At 36.3% G+C, this 21,253-nt stretch overlaps 1 protein-coding gene across 1 annotated transcript in view; it reads right to left on the reverse strand.

The window, feature by feature from the left end:
* Positions 1-19,983, reverse strand: part of LOC120523551 (capZ-interacting protein-like) — a 131,776-nt gene extending 111,793 nt beyond the window's left edge. The window contains exon 1 of the mRNA XM_039744953.1: positions 19,830-19,983. Coding sequence (XP_039600887.1) covers positions 19,830-19,835 — 6 coding nt within the window. The 5' untranslated portion in view covers positions 19,836-19,983. The remainder of the gene's footprint in view (positions 1-19,829) is intronic.
* Between the last annotated feature and the right edge of the window lie 1,270 nt (positions 19,984-21,253).

Here is a 21,253-nt window from a genome sequence, read left to right on the forward strand (position 1 = left end):
TTAGACGCTGAATGGCAGATGTTTTGTCTTTTTATATATGTCGGTAGGACAAATATGTCAAAAGTCATGTTTGGGACCAAGGACTTGGACTCAAGAATTGCTTGCGACTTCAAAAGTTCATTTGCAGAATATAGATTTTATTGTGCATAAATACAAAAAGAAAATAGAATAAACACATTCTTACCAGTTCAAGTAAAATCACAAAAAACAACAAAAATCTATATATATTTAGTTAAAAGAACACTCCACCCAAAAATATCTTTTAAAATGTTTGCAGAAAAAAAAAATTCCTCTCATGTTTTTGTGAAGAAAGTACATAATTGAGGTTCTTAAAAACAAGATCAACAGGTGACAAACACTGTGAAAATATCCATTAAAAATGAAGAAAATCTTATGTAACTTGTGTTGCATAATCCACATGTCTGACATCTATTTTTATGGTGCAAACATGCAAAATGTGCACATTTTTTACTAAAACATTATTAAAATATTCTTCCTGAAAACTCTGATTTGAATGTAAACAAGAAATATGTAGTTCACATAATGCTGTGTGTTTGAATTGAAGACAAATTTCTTGACCTATAAAGTACAGGGAGAGGCAAATCTTCAAATCAACTGCAGAAACCATGTCATTGTCCTGGCAACATGAATCTCAAAGCAAACTAACAAGTCAACCTCCACCCAGCCTGGCATAAAAAAAACCCAGAAAGCATTAAACAACTTAATCCACTCTACTCACCTCCAGATGTGACCTAATAATAAAAGTAGCTTGGCACCAATTGCTAGGACCTAGCTTTATAGATTGCACAGGTCCATCAAAAAAGGGTAAAAGGCTATTAAATAATCTCAAGAATGTGAGAGGAACCATTACACCACTTCCCTGAATTACAAAAAGTAACTTTCTTATACTTCATAAAGATATAGTTACTAAAATTCAAAAACAAAAAGGAAGCAAAAAAGGAGTCAAACTGTATGCTTAAAAGGCAAGCCTAAAAACAAACAAATTTAGTCCGTAAACCAGATATCAAATTCCAATTACAAACCCAATGTCTATTAGCCAAAGAAGAATCAGAAAAAAAGACCTTTGGTAAGAAAATTCAAAGCCAAAATGCAAAAAGAGAGCCAAAATAACATAAACCACTCTCAATGCCTCAGAAACAATTTTAAGGTAACACAGACTTTACATTGGGCAATAAATGGTTCCCCAGCTGTAGCAGCAAGAGTCCCACCACCACTGACTCAATATATAATAAACTTAACACATAATTTACAGAATAACCATTAAGGCTGTCAGACCAAATGCTTCTATTCAAATATAATTTTAATTTAGCTGAAAATGGTCTTATTCTAAGGCAAAAGCTGACATTGCAAAACACCTGATTTTAGTATTTTATCACTCTAGACATGCTATGCAATGCTGTAGTATTTTGATCTGTTTTTGAACGTCACTTCCGCAATCAGCCTTTTTTGTGATTATGATGGCCAGCTTGTTATCTTAATTAGTAACAATTATAGCCATTCACCTTTACAAAATAGTTTGGGACACTGCTCTGTTTTTGATTTACAGGTGTTCTCAGAGCAGATTTTTAAACACTTCTCCACTGCTCTAAAAGTATTGTTCTGCATCTGATCCTATTCTAATTCACTCATAAACCTAAAATCCTTAACTGTGGTTGTATGATTTAAAATCCTTTTTAATGCAAATGGAAACTGCTGGTCATAATTCTGATTTTCCCACCATATGCGGACAACAATTTTTTAGATGATCCACTGTGGCAAACCCAACGGGAGCAGCCAAAAGAAGAAGAAGTTCACTTTAATGAGCATTTCCAGTGTCAGCAATGTAGCTATTTTACCAGTATAATCCAATTTCTCTCTGCATTGTGTGGCTGATGGCTTGACCCACAATGTCTAAAACAATGAAGCTTAATTAAAAATATTCAGGCCACGTTTATTTTATTTTTGCTGCATCTATAAAAAGACAAAACAACATATTTAGTTTAATCCCATCTGTTATTCCTAGACAGCTGGCTCCCACTCACAACACTATACTGGTGTTGCGCTAAAAACTTATCAAGCCAGGTCTGCAGACTGTTTGCTTTGCACCAGCAATATTATTTATATATTTACTTTTTTAAATAACTATATACTGCGCCTCTTGTGATTTGCTTTAAAATTTTGCTCTTTATTGTTTGTTAATTACTTGTTAACACCCAAAGTCATTTTACTGAATATTTAAGTAGCTAATAATAAAATCTGCTAATTAAAACTTATAATGAGTACTAAATACTCAAAGATTATTACAATGCAACATTTACTACATTCAGTTAATTTTTAAGAAATTAGACTCATAGTGCCTTATATAATTTACTATTAATTATAATTTATATAAAAAAGAGATGGCTAGTGACCTTACACTTTCTCACCTTAAGAACCAAAATGTTGCTTAGCCAGGGGAAAATGAAATAACGATTGAGTTTAACATGTTTAAGCAATCATGGACAGTTTTGTCTGGGTTTAATATGTGCATTACAGGACCTGCTAAGTGTGTCCAGTTCTTCTTTCTTTCTGATCCTATTACTAGCTAAAATGAAATTTTTGTGAAAAGCTGTGTTTTCAATCATCCCTTTCATTTGACCACTGCAGTATTCACTAGCCAATGCACAAGTCAAAAACAAATGCTTACAGTTAGTAAAACAAATGAAAACATTAACAGTAATGCAGCAAAGCATGGTGCTAGCAACATGTAGCTCATAAGAATTTAGGATCCTTTTCCTGGTCGACCAAGGACTTGCTCATCCAGGTGTTAATTTTAGATTAAAGACAAGATGGCTGTGCAAATGTTTCCCTTTTACATACCACAGCTGAGGGGAGCTTTGATGGCTCTTATATTTATGTAACAGTTGTCCAAATGCCACCAAGATTTTTTTTTTACTTATGAGGGCTGGCTTTTGTTCTTGCTGTTGCCCCCACTACTGCCACTGCTATAATAATTAAGTTTAAAAAACACATTTGTATAACATATAACACCCAAAATAGTTTGGATAAGTTTGAATATTTAAATATTTACTTATTTTTAATGTAAATATTTTGACCTTTTTTTTAGCTATTTTAATAATAACCATACATAAAAATAACACAATAATTAGAAACTCAAAGCACATTAATTACAAATAACAAAGGACATGAATAGACATTTACATAGAGAAATGGCCAAAAATCATCAAAAGAAAAAAGCAAAATAAGTTAATTAATTCAATTCAAAATAAGTAAATTCAGAGACAAGCGACAAACCCATAACAGATTTTAGATAAACTGATGCAAGCACTTGACTCCCAGTAGCCGGTTTGATTAACCATATCCATGATTCTCCAGAAATGTCTTCTTTTTGTGTACCTTTCCGGACATCCAGATGATTTTTAAAAAATGGTAGGTTTGTCTTGGTTTTTTACACTGCAGCCCATCAATTCCAACTTAATTTACTTTTTTTCAATTCATGTCCTTAACCTACGAAATCATTTTGAACAAACATCAGATAAACCCTCAAAGATGATGCCAGAGATCAATGGCACAGTGACACCAACTTAATAACACCCTTGCCAGGGCAAACTCTCCTCTTACCCTTCTCACCAGACTTACATGGAGAGAAACGGCAAACCCCACCCACTATATGGAGAGGGTCTTCTGGGAAATACAATAGCTTGAGGAAAGGTACCGTAGCAGTGAGAGACTAGCCGAGAACACCCTTCCATATCAGAAAAACAGAAACAAGTGTGTAACATGGTTTAGCAAGCCCTCACCACTCACAGTAGTCACAACAAAATTGCAGGTAATACAGTTGAAATGTGCATGTTTTTAACTCCCACAGTAGCCTGTTTCCGAACAGTGATGGTTACATTCGCTGAGAAGTGACTCAGTTTAATCTGAGCATGATAAAAAAGGAGTATTTGCAACCCGGTAGCATGGGCCCATTTAATAGCATGGGACAAAGCTTGCCTGGTTTATAGTTGTAATAAAGTTTGCAAAAAATGACTATGTTAATTTTAACATGAAAAAATATGGATTTTTCGTAGCCACCAGGACAATTGTCTCACAGTCAAAATAGTAAGATCATCTTACTATTAGAAACTACTTGAGCAGTTAAATTTAAGAGGCAAAGTAGGCAGCCTGGCAATTTATATAAAGAGGAGTCAAGTGGTTAAAAACAGGGGATTCAAGACAGGGAAAGAGGTATAACCAGAGAACAACTCTATCACACATCTGTCTGCTAACATAGTCTAACCTTTATAGGGATTTAACAGTCTAAGACATGCCAGGAGTTGAGGTAAGTCTATTTTATTTTTGTAAAAGAAGTTTTAAGCACCATTTTAATTACATTAAATAGTACATTGTCTTGTAAGTTTCCTTAAATGTGTCACTTACTTTAGTTTTGCTTACAACAGCACTATTGATTTCTATGATAGTGTTTTGGATTTTGTGTTTATTATACTAGAATCATATTATCCTTTTGCATGTTCATAATAGATGTTTTAAGTAATAAATATTCCATTTCTATTGCAGTCAATAAACGGAATTCTGTTTTTAAGGTCAGTCTTTTTTGTAAAGCTCAGCAATGGGCGTTTTCATCGATATTTGAAATATGATTATATTTGTGTGAGTTATGGGAAAACACAGTATCTGTATATTGTATCTGTATATGTTGGAGACTAGACAAAACATACACAAAAATAGCTATTAATTCCTTAGCAACCCCCTTGGTGTGTAATAACTAATAGAATTAGCCTAGTAACTTTAATTTTCCTTTTACAATAATATTTTGACCTTCTGAGTCAGAGGATCACATAATTTTATTGCCATAATCAAAAAACTATCCAACCCATCCTTTCTTCTACCTGCATTGATTTTTAAACATTTAATTGTGTCTTGTATTAAAATACTAAATTTAACTTCAACAGACTAATGTGATAAAGCTTTTTTTTCAGTAAGTGGTTCAGATCCTGGATGTTCCATCTAATAAGGTTTAATGAACAATGACAATAATCTGTTCTTACTACACTTCATAATTCTTAGGAACATCTAAACATTTGTTATCTTTGTGGCCATAGAGGTCAGAATCCAATGGAAATCAATTTTACTCTCCTTGCATTAAACTACTGAACATTTTCATATGACAGGCCTTGCAATCAATAATAATATCTTAAGTTAAAAAAAATTAAAGAAGCTAATAGTATCTCTGCACATTTTCAGACCCCAACCTACTCCAGCCATCTTATCTCTCTAAACAGAATACTGTACAGCTTTGCAGTGCAGTGCTCCTGTCGTTTAGCCTGCCCCACGGTTATATGGAGAAAGAGGCACGAAACTCTCCCAACAATTTGTTGTAGCATTTCTTTTATTCTAAGTACACAGAATTTCAGACGCTAGTATTATTTTAATCATCTAGTTCAAAGTCTATGTAGGTTTCACAGCATAATTTCTCAATTTTGCACAACCCTAATGAGAGTAACTAGTTTATCACTAAAAAAACACTATATTGAAATAACAGCATTCAAAAAGAAAAAAAAAGAAAAACACAAAAGCATAAAGGAATAATTGTTTTCATGTTTATAACAAGATTACTGTTTGATAATAAAAAATACATGGAATGATTGGAAATTCTTTTGTTCATCTTACATTTATATAGGTGCCGGTCATAAAATTAGAATATCATGACAAAGTTGATTTATTTCAGTAATTCCATTCAAAAAGTAAAACTTGTATATTAGATTCATTCATTACACACAGACTGATGTATTTCAAATGTTTATTTCTTTTAATTTTGATGATTATAACTGACAACTAATGAAATCCCAAATTCAGTATCTCGGAAAATTAGAATATCAATTAAGACCAATGCAAAAAAAGGATTTTTAGAAATGTTGGCCAACTGAAAGGTATGAACATAAAAAGTATGAGCATGTACAGCGCTCAATATTTAGTTGGGGCTCCTTTGGCCTGGATTACTGCAGCAATGCAGCGTGGCATGGAGTTGATCAGTCTGTGGCACTGCTCGGGTATTATGAGAGCCCATGTTGCTCTGATAGTGGCCTTCAGCTCTTCTGAATTGTTGGGTCTGGCGTATTGCATCTTCCTCTTCACAATACCCCATAGATTTTCTATGGGATTAAGGTCAGGCGAGTTTGCTGGCCAATCAAGAACAGGGATACCATGGTCCTTAAATCAGGTACTAGTAGCTTTGGCACTTTGTGCAGGTGCCAGGTCCTGTTGGAAAATGAAATCTGCATCTCCATAAAGTTCATCAGCAGCAGGAAGCATGAAGTGCTCTAAAACTTCCTGGTAGACAGCTGTGTTGACCTTGGACCTCAGAAAACACAATGGACTAACACCAGCAGATGACATGGCACCCCAAACCATCACTGACTGTGGAAACATTACACTGGACCTCAAGCAACGTGGATTCTGTGCCTCTCCTCTCTTCCTCCAGACTCTGGGACCTTGATTTCCAAAGTAAATGCAAAATTTACTTTCATCAGAGAACATAACTTTGGACCACTCAGCAGCGCTTCTGACGCTGTCTCTTGTTCATGAGTGGCTTGACACAAGGAATGCGACAACTGAAACCCATGTCTTCATACGTTTGTGCGTGGTGGTTCTTGAAGCACTGACTCCAGCTGCAGTCTACTCTTTGTGAATCTCCCCCACAGTTTGAATAGGTTTTGTTTCAGAATCCTCTCCAGGGTGCGGTTATCCCTATTGCTTGTACACTTTTTCTACCACATCTTGTCCTTCCCTTCGCTTCTCTATTAATGTGCTTGGACACAGAGCTCTGTGAACAGCCAGCCTCTTTAGCAATGACCTTTTGTGTCTTGCCCTCCTTGTGCAAGGTGTCAATGGTCGTCTGTTGGACAACTGTCAAGTCAGCAGTCTTCCCCATGATTGTGTAGCGTACAGAACTAGACTGAGAGACCATTTAAAGGCTTTTGCAGGTGTTTTGAGTTAATTAGCTGATTAGAGTGTGGCACCAGGTGCCTTCAATATTGAACCTTTTTTCACAATATTCAAATTTTCCGAGATACTGAATTTGGGACTTTCATTAGTTGTCAGTTATAATCATCAAAATTAAAAGAAATAAACATTTGAAATACATCAGTCTGTGTGTAATGAATGAATCTAATATACAAGTTTCATTTTTTGAACGGAATTACTGAAATAAATCAACTTTGTCATGATATTCTAATTTTATGACCGGCACCTGTATATTGCTATTGTTATGAATAGCTAATTTTTATATATAAACTATCGCCATGTGGATTGTCACTTTGATAATCTGTTCCACGATTTCAGAGAACCTGTTCTAAAGTAAACATTTAAAAATACTGCATTTATGTGAAAAGAAAGGAAATGAATCTCAGCACGTAAAACTTCACATATGCATTCAGTACACCCAAAGATTAGGTTATTAACATCCATCCATTTTCCAACCCGCTGAATCCAAACACAGGGTCATGGGGGTCTGCTGGAGCCAATCCCAGCCAACACAGGGCAGGAACCAATCCTGGGCAGGGTGCCAACCCACTGCAGGACACACACAAACACACCCAGGCCAATTTTAGAATTGCCAATCCACCTAACCTGCATGTCTTTGGACTGTGGGAGGAAACCGGAGCGCCCGGGGGAAACCCACACAGACACGGGGAGAACATGCAAACTCCACGCAGGGAGGGAAGCGAACCCAGGTCTCCTAACTGCAAGGCAGCAGCGCTACCCACTGCACCACCGTGCCGCCCGGTTATTAACACATATTATGCAAGTCAAGATATCATTCATTGTTTCAGTTTTAAAGTTACCACAATATTTAAACTTACTACTGAACAATCGTTCTATCTAATAACTACTAACTACTGGATCTTTCTGTCACAGCACAGAAGACCCAATAACTTAATTCAGATAGATTATAAATGTTCCTAAAAGCATGTCATTCACACATTTTTAAAGAGACTTCAGGGCTTGTTTTGCAGTCAAGCATATTTTAAAATGAGGTAAAAAAAAAGTTTCAATGTAGATAAAAGTTTACTATGCCTCTGTTTCTGCAGAGCTGACCACGTCCTGTTTCAATTTGGTAAACTGAAACTGACATTTAAAATTAACAAACAAATGAACCTTATGATTTATCATTTGTACCATGTTAAGTTTTTGTATTTTGCAAACCCTATTTAACAGTTTACCTTATCTTGAGCTTTGAATTGGTGGAAAAGCATTACATTATTAACCAGCCTAGAGTTTCTTAATATTTACAAAATCCGCTGGCAAAAATAAATCTTTTTAAAAACCAAACCTGTGTAGAGCTATAGAAGAAATCTAATTCATGAATTATAAACATTCAAAAATTAGTGGAAGAGTGACTATTAGTTTATAAGATATCTTTAGAATGTAAAAATATAATCTCAGACATTTATTAATTAAAATAAAAACAAAAGATACATTTTGGAAGCACTTACAGTGACGTCAACACAAAAAATAATTCTGATGTCACGGACCAGGGGCATATTCTAGAAAGCGATATTAGATAATTGCTTTCTATAGTATAATTTCACACCAGCAGATTAGCAGATTAGCACCGCATTTTAATCGGCTCATGCAATCCCTGATAGGTTGATCTGGATTTATGCACATTCACAGCAAAATTTACAGGCCCTTATAAGTTAAGCACTGAACAGCAGATCAACCATAGACTACAAGTCTGAGAAATACAGGAAACAACCCTCACGCCAGCAGAACAATATGTCTTCGGGACAGTTAGTGCCTGAAGATTATCGACATATCCTCAAAAAGATGTGCAATTCAGCAGCAGCACTCAATGAAAGGGAGATGATGTGGAAGAAAATCACTGACAGAGTGAATATGTAAAACAGTTGATCAGTGAAATCTGTGTAAGATGTGTAGGCTAAATTGTTGCATTGTGCAAAATGTACCTCTGTCAATATTACTCTATTTGAAATGTTAAATTCCCTTAAATAAGCAATGCATTTAATTTTTTGCAATTTTAATACCATCAAAACAGTGTAAGGCCCATGACAGTTACTGTACTGAATTCAAAGAGTTGTTCTAGTCGTTACTGTGAAAGATGTCAATGGTATCCTGCCTGCCAGACAGTGAACCCAGTACTGCCCAGTAATTATACTTACATAACAAATGAAAGCAAAGGTTTATCACATTCACAAACAAATCTGCAACAGGACTCCCAGTACCTACTTTTTGAATGGTTACTTTGTTCAAACCTGAGACCCCTGATATCTGGCCTCAACACATGTACAATAATTTTGTGTGTGGCATCTATATATTATCTTAAGAACGGATAAGAAGACTCATTGATATTTGTACTATCTGATATACATACTTGCACTTCATTTGTAAAAGGCATCAGCCAAATTAATTATATTACAAAGCATAAGTAAAATAATTAGCTTATTCCGTCACAGAACCCTTAATCGAAACTGTATTAACAGGCATATTTGGTATAGGTGCCACATAAAGAAGGGAGTCTTCAGATGTTTTTCTTTAAAAGGTAAACGACTGTCTCGACTAAAACTCTCCAAAATGTTTCCAGGGCATGATCCAACCTGCAAACACTGCAAACTAGTCCCAGCCTCACTGGGTCACATGTTCTGCACCAAATTAACATCATTCTGGACGAAAATGTTTAATTACCTTTCAGACAACCTTGGTCTCACAATCCCTCCTAACCTATTAACAGCTGTGTTTGGGGTTCTTCCAGATGGGATTAAGGTGGAGAAAGACAAACAAACTGTGATTGCATTCACTACACTTTTGGCACACAGACTTATTCTGATAAACTGGAAGAACCCAAACTCTCCTCTTTTAAGTCAGTGGGAAACTGATGTGTTATACTATTTGAAACTGGAAAAAATCAAATACTCAGTTAGAGGATCCGTACAGACTTTTTTCAAAACATGGCAGGATCTAATCAGTAATATTTTAAAATAAGCTCATAAAGCACAGAATTTATTAATTTAGGTATGTTTACAGGTCTTAAATTTCACGCAGTTTGGCTTGCTCTCTCTCTCAGGGGTGGGGATCGATTTGTTCTTAACTTAATTTTTCTTTTTGTAAAAACTTGATTGATTTGTATGGATTGCAATAAAATTAATAAAAAGGAACAAAAAAATAAATAAATAAATAAAATAAAAGGCAGCGTCTTCCACCAGTGAGTCTATTATCAGTTATTACTGCTCAAAAATGTCACAGCTGTTAAAATGTTATTGCTCTACCTGTGACTCTCTGGAATCCCTGTTCGGTAATTGTTATTTATTGCTGCCTTAGAAAGACAGACTGTGTTTGTGTGTGTGAGAAGATGTTGCTTTAAAGTTGGGAACACTTTGAGTATTACTTTGCCGATATGTGGGGCATCTCAAATATCCATCCATTATCCAACCCGCTATATCCTAATTACAGGGTCTCAGGGGTCTGCTGGAGCCAATTCCAGCCAGCGCAGGGCGCAAGGCAAGAAACAGACCCCGGGCAGGGCGCCAGCCCACCGCAGGGCACGCACACACAAACACACTAGGGACAATTTAGAATCGGCAATGCACTTAATCTGTATGTCTTTGGACTGTGAGAGGAAACCGGAGTACCCAGAGGAAACCCACGCTGACAGAGGGAGAACATGCAAACTCCACGCAGGGAGGACCCGGGAAGCAAACCCAGGTCTCCTAACTGCGAGGCAGCAGCGCTACCCACTGCTCCACCGTGCCGCCCGCATCTCAAATATTGTGAAGAAAATTGCCCTTTACAAAATAAAAAAGAACAGAAAGAAAAAGAAAATGTCTACGATTTTCATTGAGGGCAACTAACAGCCATAACGTGTGCCAGTGAACATATCATGCTGCTGAAATATATTAAGGTTTCAAAAGCAGAACAATAACATTCATGCAGACACTCTTCTGGGCATGACAGAATTTGATAACGGAATCATGCTTTTATGTTGATTGTTTGGAAGGAAGGCTTCTTAAATGGTGTACCTGGGATTATCATTTCTGACAGGATAATTACATACTTTGATTTTAAAAATGCTCTGCTCCTTAATTATTACGACCTCAAAGAATACATGTTATTTGCTGGTTAGTTTCAAAGATTTGGTTGCCCCAGTAAGTGTGCTATATTTGATTAAATCTTTCTTCCTGGAACAAGAAAATCCTGAGCCCGTTCCAAAAAGCAAGATTAGCAAGTTATCCACATCTTTGGTCCCATAGATCACATAATTCTGGCTTAATCTGTCCAAGAAGTGCAGGTTTGGCTAAATCCAGGTTTTCTGCAATGGGATTAGCCTGATTCCTGTGAATCCCAACTAAATGTAACCGGATTTTACACTAGTCCTGCTTTCTGGATAATGCAAAATAAATTAATGAAAGGCAAAAATGTAAAAAAGAACTTTCCCTCAGTTCAACGACGCACAAACTTTGATGTAAAACAATCACACCTTAGTGCACAACCCACTTTCATGCAAAAATGATGTGATTGTGCTGCCAGTTACTTAGGAAATATGCAAATAAATTTAATGCTTGAAGGCACTTTTGAAGTAAAATGCAAATAAGGCCTTATAATTAATTTACTGTATAATTCAATTTGTATTTTTATAATACTTATTTTCAAATGATTTGAAATAATAATACAAAGAAATGTATTGACAGACATGGATTTTAAGCTTTTTTGTATGCTATATATTACACATATCAACTCTCAAAGGATATTAATATGTTTTTGTCTACAAGATATAAACAGTTGAAATCAAAGGCCTATTTTGTGTTACTATATTAAAAAGTAATTCAAACTGAAATGTAAAAAATGTTATTCAATGCGAATTACAAAACTGCCCCTACAAGATTATTATGGAAAAACATCCATCTATCCATCCATTTTCTGAACCTGCTTATTCCTTTAATACAATGCAGAAACTACCTATGGACATGAGGCAAGCCAAAATCACAGCAAATAGACACAAACACATGTACAGTACACATTGAAAGGAAAGTGTACAGTCATCAGTCAAGCTAACACGCAGGCCTTTGGAATTTAAGAGTATCTGTAGGAAACCTGTACTGACACAGGGAGAATATTCAGACAGCGATGGGGATGATAATCTCACTCAGATACCTGAAACTGTGACACATCACTAACTACTATGCTAACACTGATGTCAAAACATTACAAACAATTAATTAGCATTTGTCTTCCCTGATCTATTATTAAATGTACACATACTCTCCAATATAGGAGAAAGAAGCCTATTAAAAAAAGGTTAGACAAACAGGTTATTTTATTAATAAATAACTGTTCTTGATGCTGCTTGAAGTTATGTATAATGAGGCCTGACAAATTATTAGGTACAGTTATCACAGAAAAAGCATGTTATATAGATCATAGAGTATAACTGGTAGGTGGACCTGCATCTGTGTTATAGTTCACCCTTGTGCTTTCATGACATAGTACCAGAAGTAGAAAACACAACTTGAAAAAAATAATATTATAGCCTTAGCTGGAGCTTTCATAAAATAATATTTTAAAAAGAGTTGAAAGATGAGAAAGTTTTCACTGATGAAGGACATTCACTTTGTGGTTACTGAACTGCAATAAGCTGGTCAGCACTCTAATTTATTACACAGGAACAGAGAAGGAAGTCATACTAAAAGTGTATGCTTTTAACAAGGAAAATGGGATAACTGCAATGATATGGAAAAGTTTGACAAGCATTTTGTTCAACAGTGAAATATACTTCTTTCTCTAAAACTTTCTCAGTAAAACTTTTGAGACGACTTTAACTGTCAGAATATAGAACCTGGATAAAAAAGACATAAAAACAGTTCTCTGTCAGTAAAAAAAACTACTGTTGCTACAAAACATGATGCATGTAAGACTAATAAAACTGAGGATACAGACATTTACAAACTGAAAAGGTGAAATTCTCTAAGCAAAATAGTTCAAGGGATCAAAGGCAAAGCAAGTCAACAGAAAACTGTACATACACAATGAAGAGAAAAAGAGTAAAAATAAATGTAAAATGTGTAATAAAGAACCCCAGGTATCAAAACAGCCAATGAGGACTATGATACTGTGCTGTCAAATGCAAGTTAAATGGCTTTAATAAAAAAAAAAAACTGCAGTTAGTGAAGATAAATATAATTTTGTGCTCTCCTGGAGGAATACTAACATACATTGTTTGGGAAAACAAGAAACAAGAAATTCAAATCTGCATATGCTTTGTTTTAGAGTGTTTAACAGACAGCTTACTAGATTGTAACATGTCTATTGTAAAGGCTTTGATAATGAGTCTAAACATGTGTGAATCCTTAAAAACTTTGAAAATATTCAGCAGAAAAATACTACTAAAGAAAATATCAAGTATGTATATCATCAACATGAAGATCATGAGGAAGTTAACAAGACAAAAACAATTAGGAGTAAGAGAAGAAATCTGTAAGGGCTCTCACTGAAAAAGGGAAATGTCAATTTTAGGATCTGTGTTGACAGGATATGGCTCAATGAAGAGGTTGTGTGCAAAAATATATCCTACTGACATCTGACAATGTTATGTTGAAACTAACAGAACAAAACAGTTTTCAGAATTAGACGTCAAAAGCAGTTTCAGTAAGATTCACTTAGCTGAAGCCAGCAGTGGAATGTCAACTAAGAACCTATTCAAAACAGGATTTAAGGATTTTTCTCTTAACTTCTACTTGAAATAATTACAACTTACAAAATTTGTCACACAACATAGAAAGGTCACACACTACTAGATCCCAACTGATTAATCACATGGCAGATCTGATCAGCCAATAAGGGAGCTCAATAACTTAAGCTGCATCAGTAGATGTGACACCAATCAGGGTACAATCAGGGGCCAACATATTGACTGATGGAGTTTGATAAAACACACAGGATTCCATGCATACAGAAATGGTGTGATCCCCAAAGGGGAGGACAGTGCAGCTGAGAAAACTCCTGATTTCATAAATAAGCCAAATTTGCATTCTTAGCTTAACTTCATTCTGATAATGGTTCATAGATGCCACTTTACTGGGCTGTGTAGTTCCTCGTGGAACCACTGATTGACAAACAACTATTTAAATCTGGAAAGGGTCTTTCAATATGAAATTAGTTCTTTGAACTTTGAAAAGGTTCCTATTATGTGGGCAAAACAGAACTTTTTAATGTATAGCAGGCTACTTAACAGAACACTCAAATCACAAAAAAACTGAACATAACCTGACTTACTGAATGCAGCAATAGTTGTTTTAAAATCAGCAACCACTGTAATTTCACAAATATGTTACTATCTATTTATTACGTTAACCCTTAATGGATCTAAATAAACAAAGGTTCTTTCTGGAACTTTTGTGTGACTGGTTCTTTTGGGAACCAAAAAAAATGGATTCCCTATGACATCAGCCTGAAAAAACATTTCCAAGAGTGTAGAATCTATTTCACAGTAGCCAGCAATGTTCAGTGACTTGTTTTTCTTTACACAACAAAAAACTTACTCTTCCATTTCAAAGGCGGTTAAGCTACAGATAATGAACATAAATGCTTAGACTTTCTGTGACTTTACCTTTGCATGTTTTAAATAGATCACATCTGAACGTAGTTCATTGACTGCAGTGTGTATTGGCGCATCCCAAACAGGCTGTGTAAAAGAACTGAACAGACTGAACAAATATTTGCATCTGCCCTTGTTGTTTCTGTCAAATTGAAACAATGTTACAAGTGCAGCACTTTATCTTTAATTGTTAATGTGTTTGCATGCCAAATACAATACTGTATGTTACAGTTGGTGTACATTATGATTAACAACTTCTGAAAGGCAGTTATTCAAAGCATAAACTGCTCGGTGGCTGCTCAGACTATAGACTGCTATAGTATTCTGAACACTTGCGGTAGGTAGCTTCACTCATGGGGTGGTGGGGGAGTTGTAAATGTTATGGGTTTTGTGAAGCATTAGACAGTATTTCTCTACCAAAAATAAAATGCCATACTAATAATAAGATTGTCTAGGGCTGTCCAGTTGTATAAAAAATACTGTGTGCTATCTGTCTAAGGTTGAAATCTAAGTAATCAGTGTTGATCTCAGTGTTAACATTTTCAGTTCACCTTCAGTGCCCCCTTGTGCGTCACATATATTTGTCTCTTTCTTTTTATAAAATGTGCGTTGATCACCACCAGCATGTTGTAGCATACAGCATCTGGCCACCTGTATGTTCTTGCGTGCACTGAATAAGAGACAAATATACAGTCTGACTGAGAGAATCAGACTGAAAAAAGCAAACATTGATAAATGCCATACTTTTACAGCTGATCGGACGCTGTTTGTTTTCAAATAATATTGCATTTGTGCAATGATGTTTTCAAATATATTATCTCTTTCTTTCAGGTGTGTAATAGAAACCACAGCATAGAGAGAAATGAAATATTATTTGAAAACGAACGGCATTATTTATTTGGCACGGTCATGCTCAAAAAATACATGTGTAATGCCACAAAAAGTGCATGCAGACATTCGATGTTTTGAAGAAATCATTTTATGACATGATTTACCTTTATTTATTTACTTACTTCCTAAAGCCTAAAGTCACAAGTAGTGTGCAGAGGGCATGCTCAAAACTGTGTGTAATGCCACGAAAAGTGCCTGCTGACACTTTAGTATGCAAGCAATGGTATGTGCATTCTTGCTCCGATGTAGAAGGGAGCTGAGTTTACCTTTTTTACAGCGCGTCTATATGAAAACAGCAGTATTAGATGCCGGCTTTGTTGTGTTTGGGCTCGTGAACGAGGCTGAGATAATAAAACTGACTAAAAAAAAAAACAAAGCTAACCTTTACAAGTATCATAAATTACACCGCTGTTACAGACTGAAATCAAATGTATGTTTTTATTCTAAAATAGTAAGACTAAGAGCAGTTTACTTCTCAAAACGGAGTGGTGCAGGATCGAACTCGCAATCATTTGATTCCCAGTCGGCGGCTGATTCTATTGCGCTACAGAGGCAGTCATAACAAATGTGTGTCAATGTCACATGTTAAGGCGGCTTTTTGTTTCTGCAGTTATATTTTTGAATAAAAGCGCAATTGCTGTGTTAGATTTGTAGCTTTTGTTAAAGTATTTGTGTGATACTTCAGGCTTCATACATTATATAGTTTATGCCTACATTCTGTCATCTACTAGTAGAATATAAAAAATGTTTCTGTTTTAACAATGTGTTTACACAGATTACTGTAGAAACGGAACAGACATGAAATGCGTGTGTTCCAAACAACAATCTGTTATTTCCACTCTAAAACTCCACTTCACTCCCAGAAAATCAATCAAGGCATGAGCTGGGAGAAGTTTGCGCACGTTCTAAGTCGGTGGGGGGATGGAATAGTCGGCTGTTTGCAGCCTGATTTTTATCAGCACATTTAGATGACAAAAGACGCTGGTGGAGAGCTGTGAACGATTTTAAGAAGCGATTTAAGGTGGGACGGATTTATGAGTTTTTTCGTAGGCTCTGGTAATTCTAGTGTTAAGTACGTTTCCCCTTAACTTCTACCATTCTCTTTAAATACATATTTTGGTATTTAATTGAAAGGATAAATTTCCGATGAATTAATTTTGTTGATGCCTTTGAGAATTTTGAAGAACACGATCCTTTGCTTAAGACTAAAAACATTTAATTCCTTGAGTCTGTCAGAGTAGGCCATTTACTTCAGTCCTGGGGTGTATTTGGTTGCACTCCTAAGTATAGCTTCCAGTTCTACTATGACCTTTATTCAGTGTAGTGACCAGAACTGTTCCCAAGGTCTCTACATGCAATCTCACTAGTACGTTATAAAGTCTAAGTATAAAATCAATTTTTATAATATACTAGACATTAAGCCCGTTACAATAACGGGCGCTAGAACAGTAGTGCATAAACATTAGTAGGAACAGTCTATATTAAATGGCAAGGGACCTCATATGTGGCTGTAATATGTGTCACTGTATTGTGTGCCTTTAATTTTCTCTCAGAGTAATACTGGTTTGTATTTCCGTAAAATGCCTGTAATTTTCTCTGACAGTAATACAGTGGAACCTCGGTTCACGACCATAATTTGTTCCAAAACTTTGGTCGAAACCCGATTTGGTCGTGAACTAAAGTAATTTCCCCCATAGGATTGTATGTAAATACAATTAATCCATTCCAAACCGTATGAACTGTATGTAAACATATATTTTTTTAAGTTTTTAAGCACAAATATAGTTAATAATACCATAGAATGCACAGCGTAATAGTAAAATAAATGTAAAAACATTGAAGAGTTTTAAGCACAGGGAAAAAAATGAACATTTGAAAAATCTGTACTTTAATAAACAACCACGAAAAGTAAGATTGCAACATTGCACGCGCAGGCCTGCGTGTGTGTGTCTCTCTCGCGCACCTGTGTGTGTGTGTCTCTCTCTCGCGCACCTGTGTGTGTGTGTCTCTCTCTTGCGCGCCTGTGTGTGTCTCTCTAGTGCACCTGTGTGTGCGTGTGTCTCTCTCTCTCTCGCGCCTGTGTGTCTCTCTCTTGCGCACCTGTGTGTGTGTGTGTCTGTGTGTGTCTCGCCGCCTGTGTGTGTGTGTCTCTCTCTCTCTGCACAGGGAATGCACAGGGAGAGACTGAACACATGCGGACTCGCGCATGCGCACTTCACCAGAAGACACACACAGACACCTTAACGCACACAGGGGTTTTATTAAAGAGGATATATATTAATATTGTTGATTGTTTTTCATACTGCCTAGACAATGACAACATTGTGTCAATATAAACCCCTAAATCAGAGGTTGCCACCTGCAAGTATCTCCCATCTACAATATTTAATTAATGCTCCCTTTGGCCTTCTTTTGCGTTTTATCTTAATTGTATTATATTTAACATAGTATATAAGTCTGATGAAATAAATAAATAAAATTTGATTGCCTTGTGACAGTTTTGTCCTGTCTGAGGATAGCTTTGACAGTGTGCCTGATGCTTTCTGAATAGACTTTGGCTTCCTACAATTTCATAATACAAAAAATGGGTCCTCAAATTGGAAGAAAGGAATTTAAATATTGTACTGGCCCATTGACATAATAAATACATGTGTAAAAGCACTATGAGGGTAATTATCTAACAAGTGAAACAAAAACAAGAAACGTGCTCCTGAAAAATCGAAGCCATGTGACTCCTGAAATCATCTAGGGTTTGTGACATACAGAAAAAGCAACAACAAAGTTTGCAATATTATTTCTAAAAGATGATCACTGTAACATAGGCAAGAATTTTGCAAGGCCGTCTTTTTTTCTACAAAGGATTTTGTCTTGATTATTTTGTTCAGTTCCTCCTTTATGATGTCACATATAAAGTTGATTGGTTGCAGGTAAAATACATAACAGAAATTCAAGGAGTTTAGTTGTATCTACCGATTTGTCTGGCGCCCTAAAACATACAGTACAAGTGTGTTTTACTGGTTCAGGAGCCTTACATTCATGAAGGTACCAATTATGCATATTACATTATAAAACATTATAAAGTCAAACAGTTTTCTCCTTATTACTATAACGTACTAAAAATAAGAATTTTTATTACACCCTTCCGTGATCTGAACATAGAGTGTGTCGTCATTTTTTAATTTCAAATTGGCCGATTAATGAGTGTGGGAGTATGTACAAATATATCTTGCAATGGCCTGCTGCCCTGTCCAGGGCTGGTCCCTGCCTTGCACCCAGCTTTCTGGGCTAGCTTTTGACCCCTCTGACCCTGCAAAGAACAGATTCAGGAAATGGATGGGTGTATGAGGCAACTTATTTGTGATAAAGCCAGAACTGATAATATCTGCAGCACATAAGTAAAAAGTCACTGCGGTTTAGCATGTTAAAATGTTTTCAGCAATTTCTTTAAAAAACAAAGAGAGTAATCGTAGAGATCATTTTGTTTTGAAAATGTCAGGTATGAACAAAATGTTTACAATTCAGAAGGCTGACCCGATCACATACCAGCCTTACTAGCTGAAAATGTGTAGCACATACTTAGGTACATAGACTCTTACCGATTAAAAAAGAAGAGAATCGTAGCCATTAAAGAAAGAACAGAATTCGACGGTGAATATTATGACTGACGTATATGAAGTAAAAAATAGGGCTATCCAGTTCCACGTGTTAAAAGTATTGTAATTTAATCAATGTAATCAAATTTCATCCGCCTTTCTCGGAATTATTGAAGACAAGCATTTAAAAATAAATAATGGGGCACGATGGCAAAAATTGGAACGGTGAAGGGGAAGAAGAGCTATAAATTTGACAGTCTGAACGTATCGCTATGTCCAGTTTTGATAATGTTGCGAAATTTCGCTGCATCTCCCGAGGTCCCCCAGCACTACAAGAACTGATGCAGTGTAGTCAAACCAAAATTTTATTTGCTGAGAGAATTACGTATGTAGTGATACAGAAACACAGCACCAATTGAGCTTCATTAAACGACACTGTCAGTGCATCAAGCTTCCGTTTAAACAGGTACATTTTGTGTCTGCCCACATGTTATTGTCAAAAGTGTTACTGAATTTTGTAAATCGGCCGAGTTTCATATCCACAACTGTCTAGTTTCTACGTACCAAAGCACAACCGCCCCTACGCAAAAAAGATAAGGTAACGGCATGCAGTGACACGCACTCTGGGCAAAGACAAGTGCGTGTCGGGCTTCTGAAAACCGCACGTGATATTCGAACGAGCGCCTCAAGACGGTTAAGTTCCGCTATGTAAAAGCAACAGAAAAATTTGTTACCTCCATCCTTTATCAGTCTTCTACGCTCTCCCTGTCAGGCAGAAAATGTCCGCTTGCATGTGTCGATGACTTTCTTTGAAATAAAGTCAAGCAAAAAAAAAAAAAAGTTTAATTCAAGCGAAAATGTCCTCAGAAAGTCTCACTCGCACGACTGCTCGTTATCAGGATGACAGAAGCGAAAAGAGCCCGGCAGTGGCGGACGAGGAGGGGGTGGGGTGACTTGGGGTGGGGAGGTCTGTATTTATATTTAGACCAAAACAGAAACACTGTGTAATGCCTTGAAGTTCGCAGGGAGAGCGGATGTGCCTAATGTTTTGAGTAAATGGACCAGCAAACAGCTGGTTTCGATCCACCCGGCAGGACGCAAGGCAGCGCCAAGAAGAGTTCGCGGATGCTGGCACTCAGAACTTTTACAGAGCGTGCTGGTGCACCCGTGGTCATCCAGAAGTGAAGGGTCAAAGTCCGAGGAGGGATCGATCGGTGATCCCATGGTCTCAGAGCTCCCCAGGAAAACTGCACTCGTCTCACAATATTCTGTATTCTGCCAAATAGAAATTACACTTGAAGCAGATGTAATTTCTGCTGCTGCATTGATGACAAGGTTGGAGAAGATGACCTCATGTTTTCCACACCGGCGCCTTGCTTTCCTTTCGGTAAAAAGAATGTACTTTAGTCTTACTGCTTAAGGAATTTACAGATAAAGTAATTTCAAAAGATAACTGACGGGATCCATCATTGTCATGTAGGGGTGAAATTTTTTAACTGAAAATGGCATTTTTGCCAACAGTGCCAGGCCTTTTGTGCCTTCTTTTAACATATACTGTTTTCCTACAAATTTTAAAACAGCCGTCCATTATGAAACTCACTTAATGCATTTCAGGACTTAAGGAGAATTCATGTTAGGATCAGGTGCAATCTTGTAGGAATATTTCACTGCACAAATGTTGATCTTTGATGGCTCATGAGAATTAAAAGAAATTCTCATTTATGTTTCATTTGAGAATCAGCTTTGTCATAATTGTTTCTCCATAAATTCCATAGGAAACATAGCTTTAAACAAAAATGAAACATGAGATACAACTGAGGTAAAAGAAGTCAAATTGGAGAATTTGGTTTGAAAATATGTCATATTTTGTGAGATTTCTTTCTAAACTTGTTTTAATTTTCTTTCAAGACTTAATATTTTTACTTGCGGCTGGAGTGTGACCTTTATCCAAGGCGACTTGCACATTTTGATTAATCGCATTCTTTTGTTTTTTCAGTTGGAGCACTGCCAGATGAAATGACTTTCTTATAGTCGCAGAGTGTTAGTAGTGGGACTTGAGCTCCTGACCAAAGGTGTTGAAGTCCAAAGGCTTAACCACTATTCCACGCTGCTTGCCTTTTAATCTAGAATGAGTATGATCTAAGTGGAGCACATAAAT

The sequence above is a fragment of the Polypterus senegalus genome, chromosome 2 (genome assembly GCF_016835505.1).
Source record: "Polypterus senegalus isolate Bchr_013 chromosome 2, ASM1683550v1, whole genome shotgun sequence".
NCBI classification, from domain to species: domain Eukaryota; kingdom Metazoa; phylum Chordata; class Cladistia; order Polypteriformes; family Polypteridae; genus Polypterus; species Polypterus senegalus.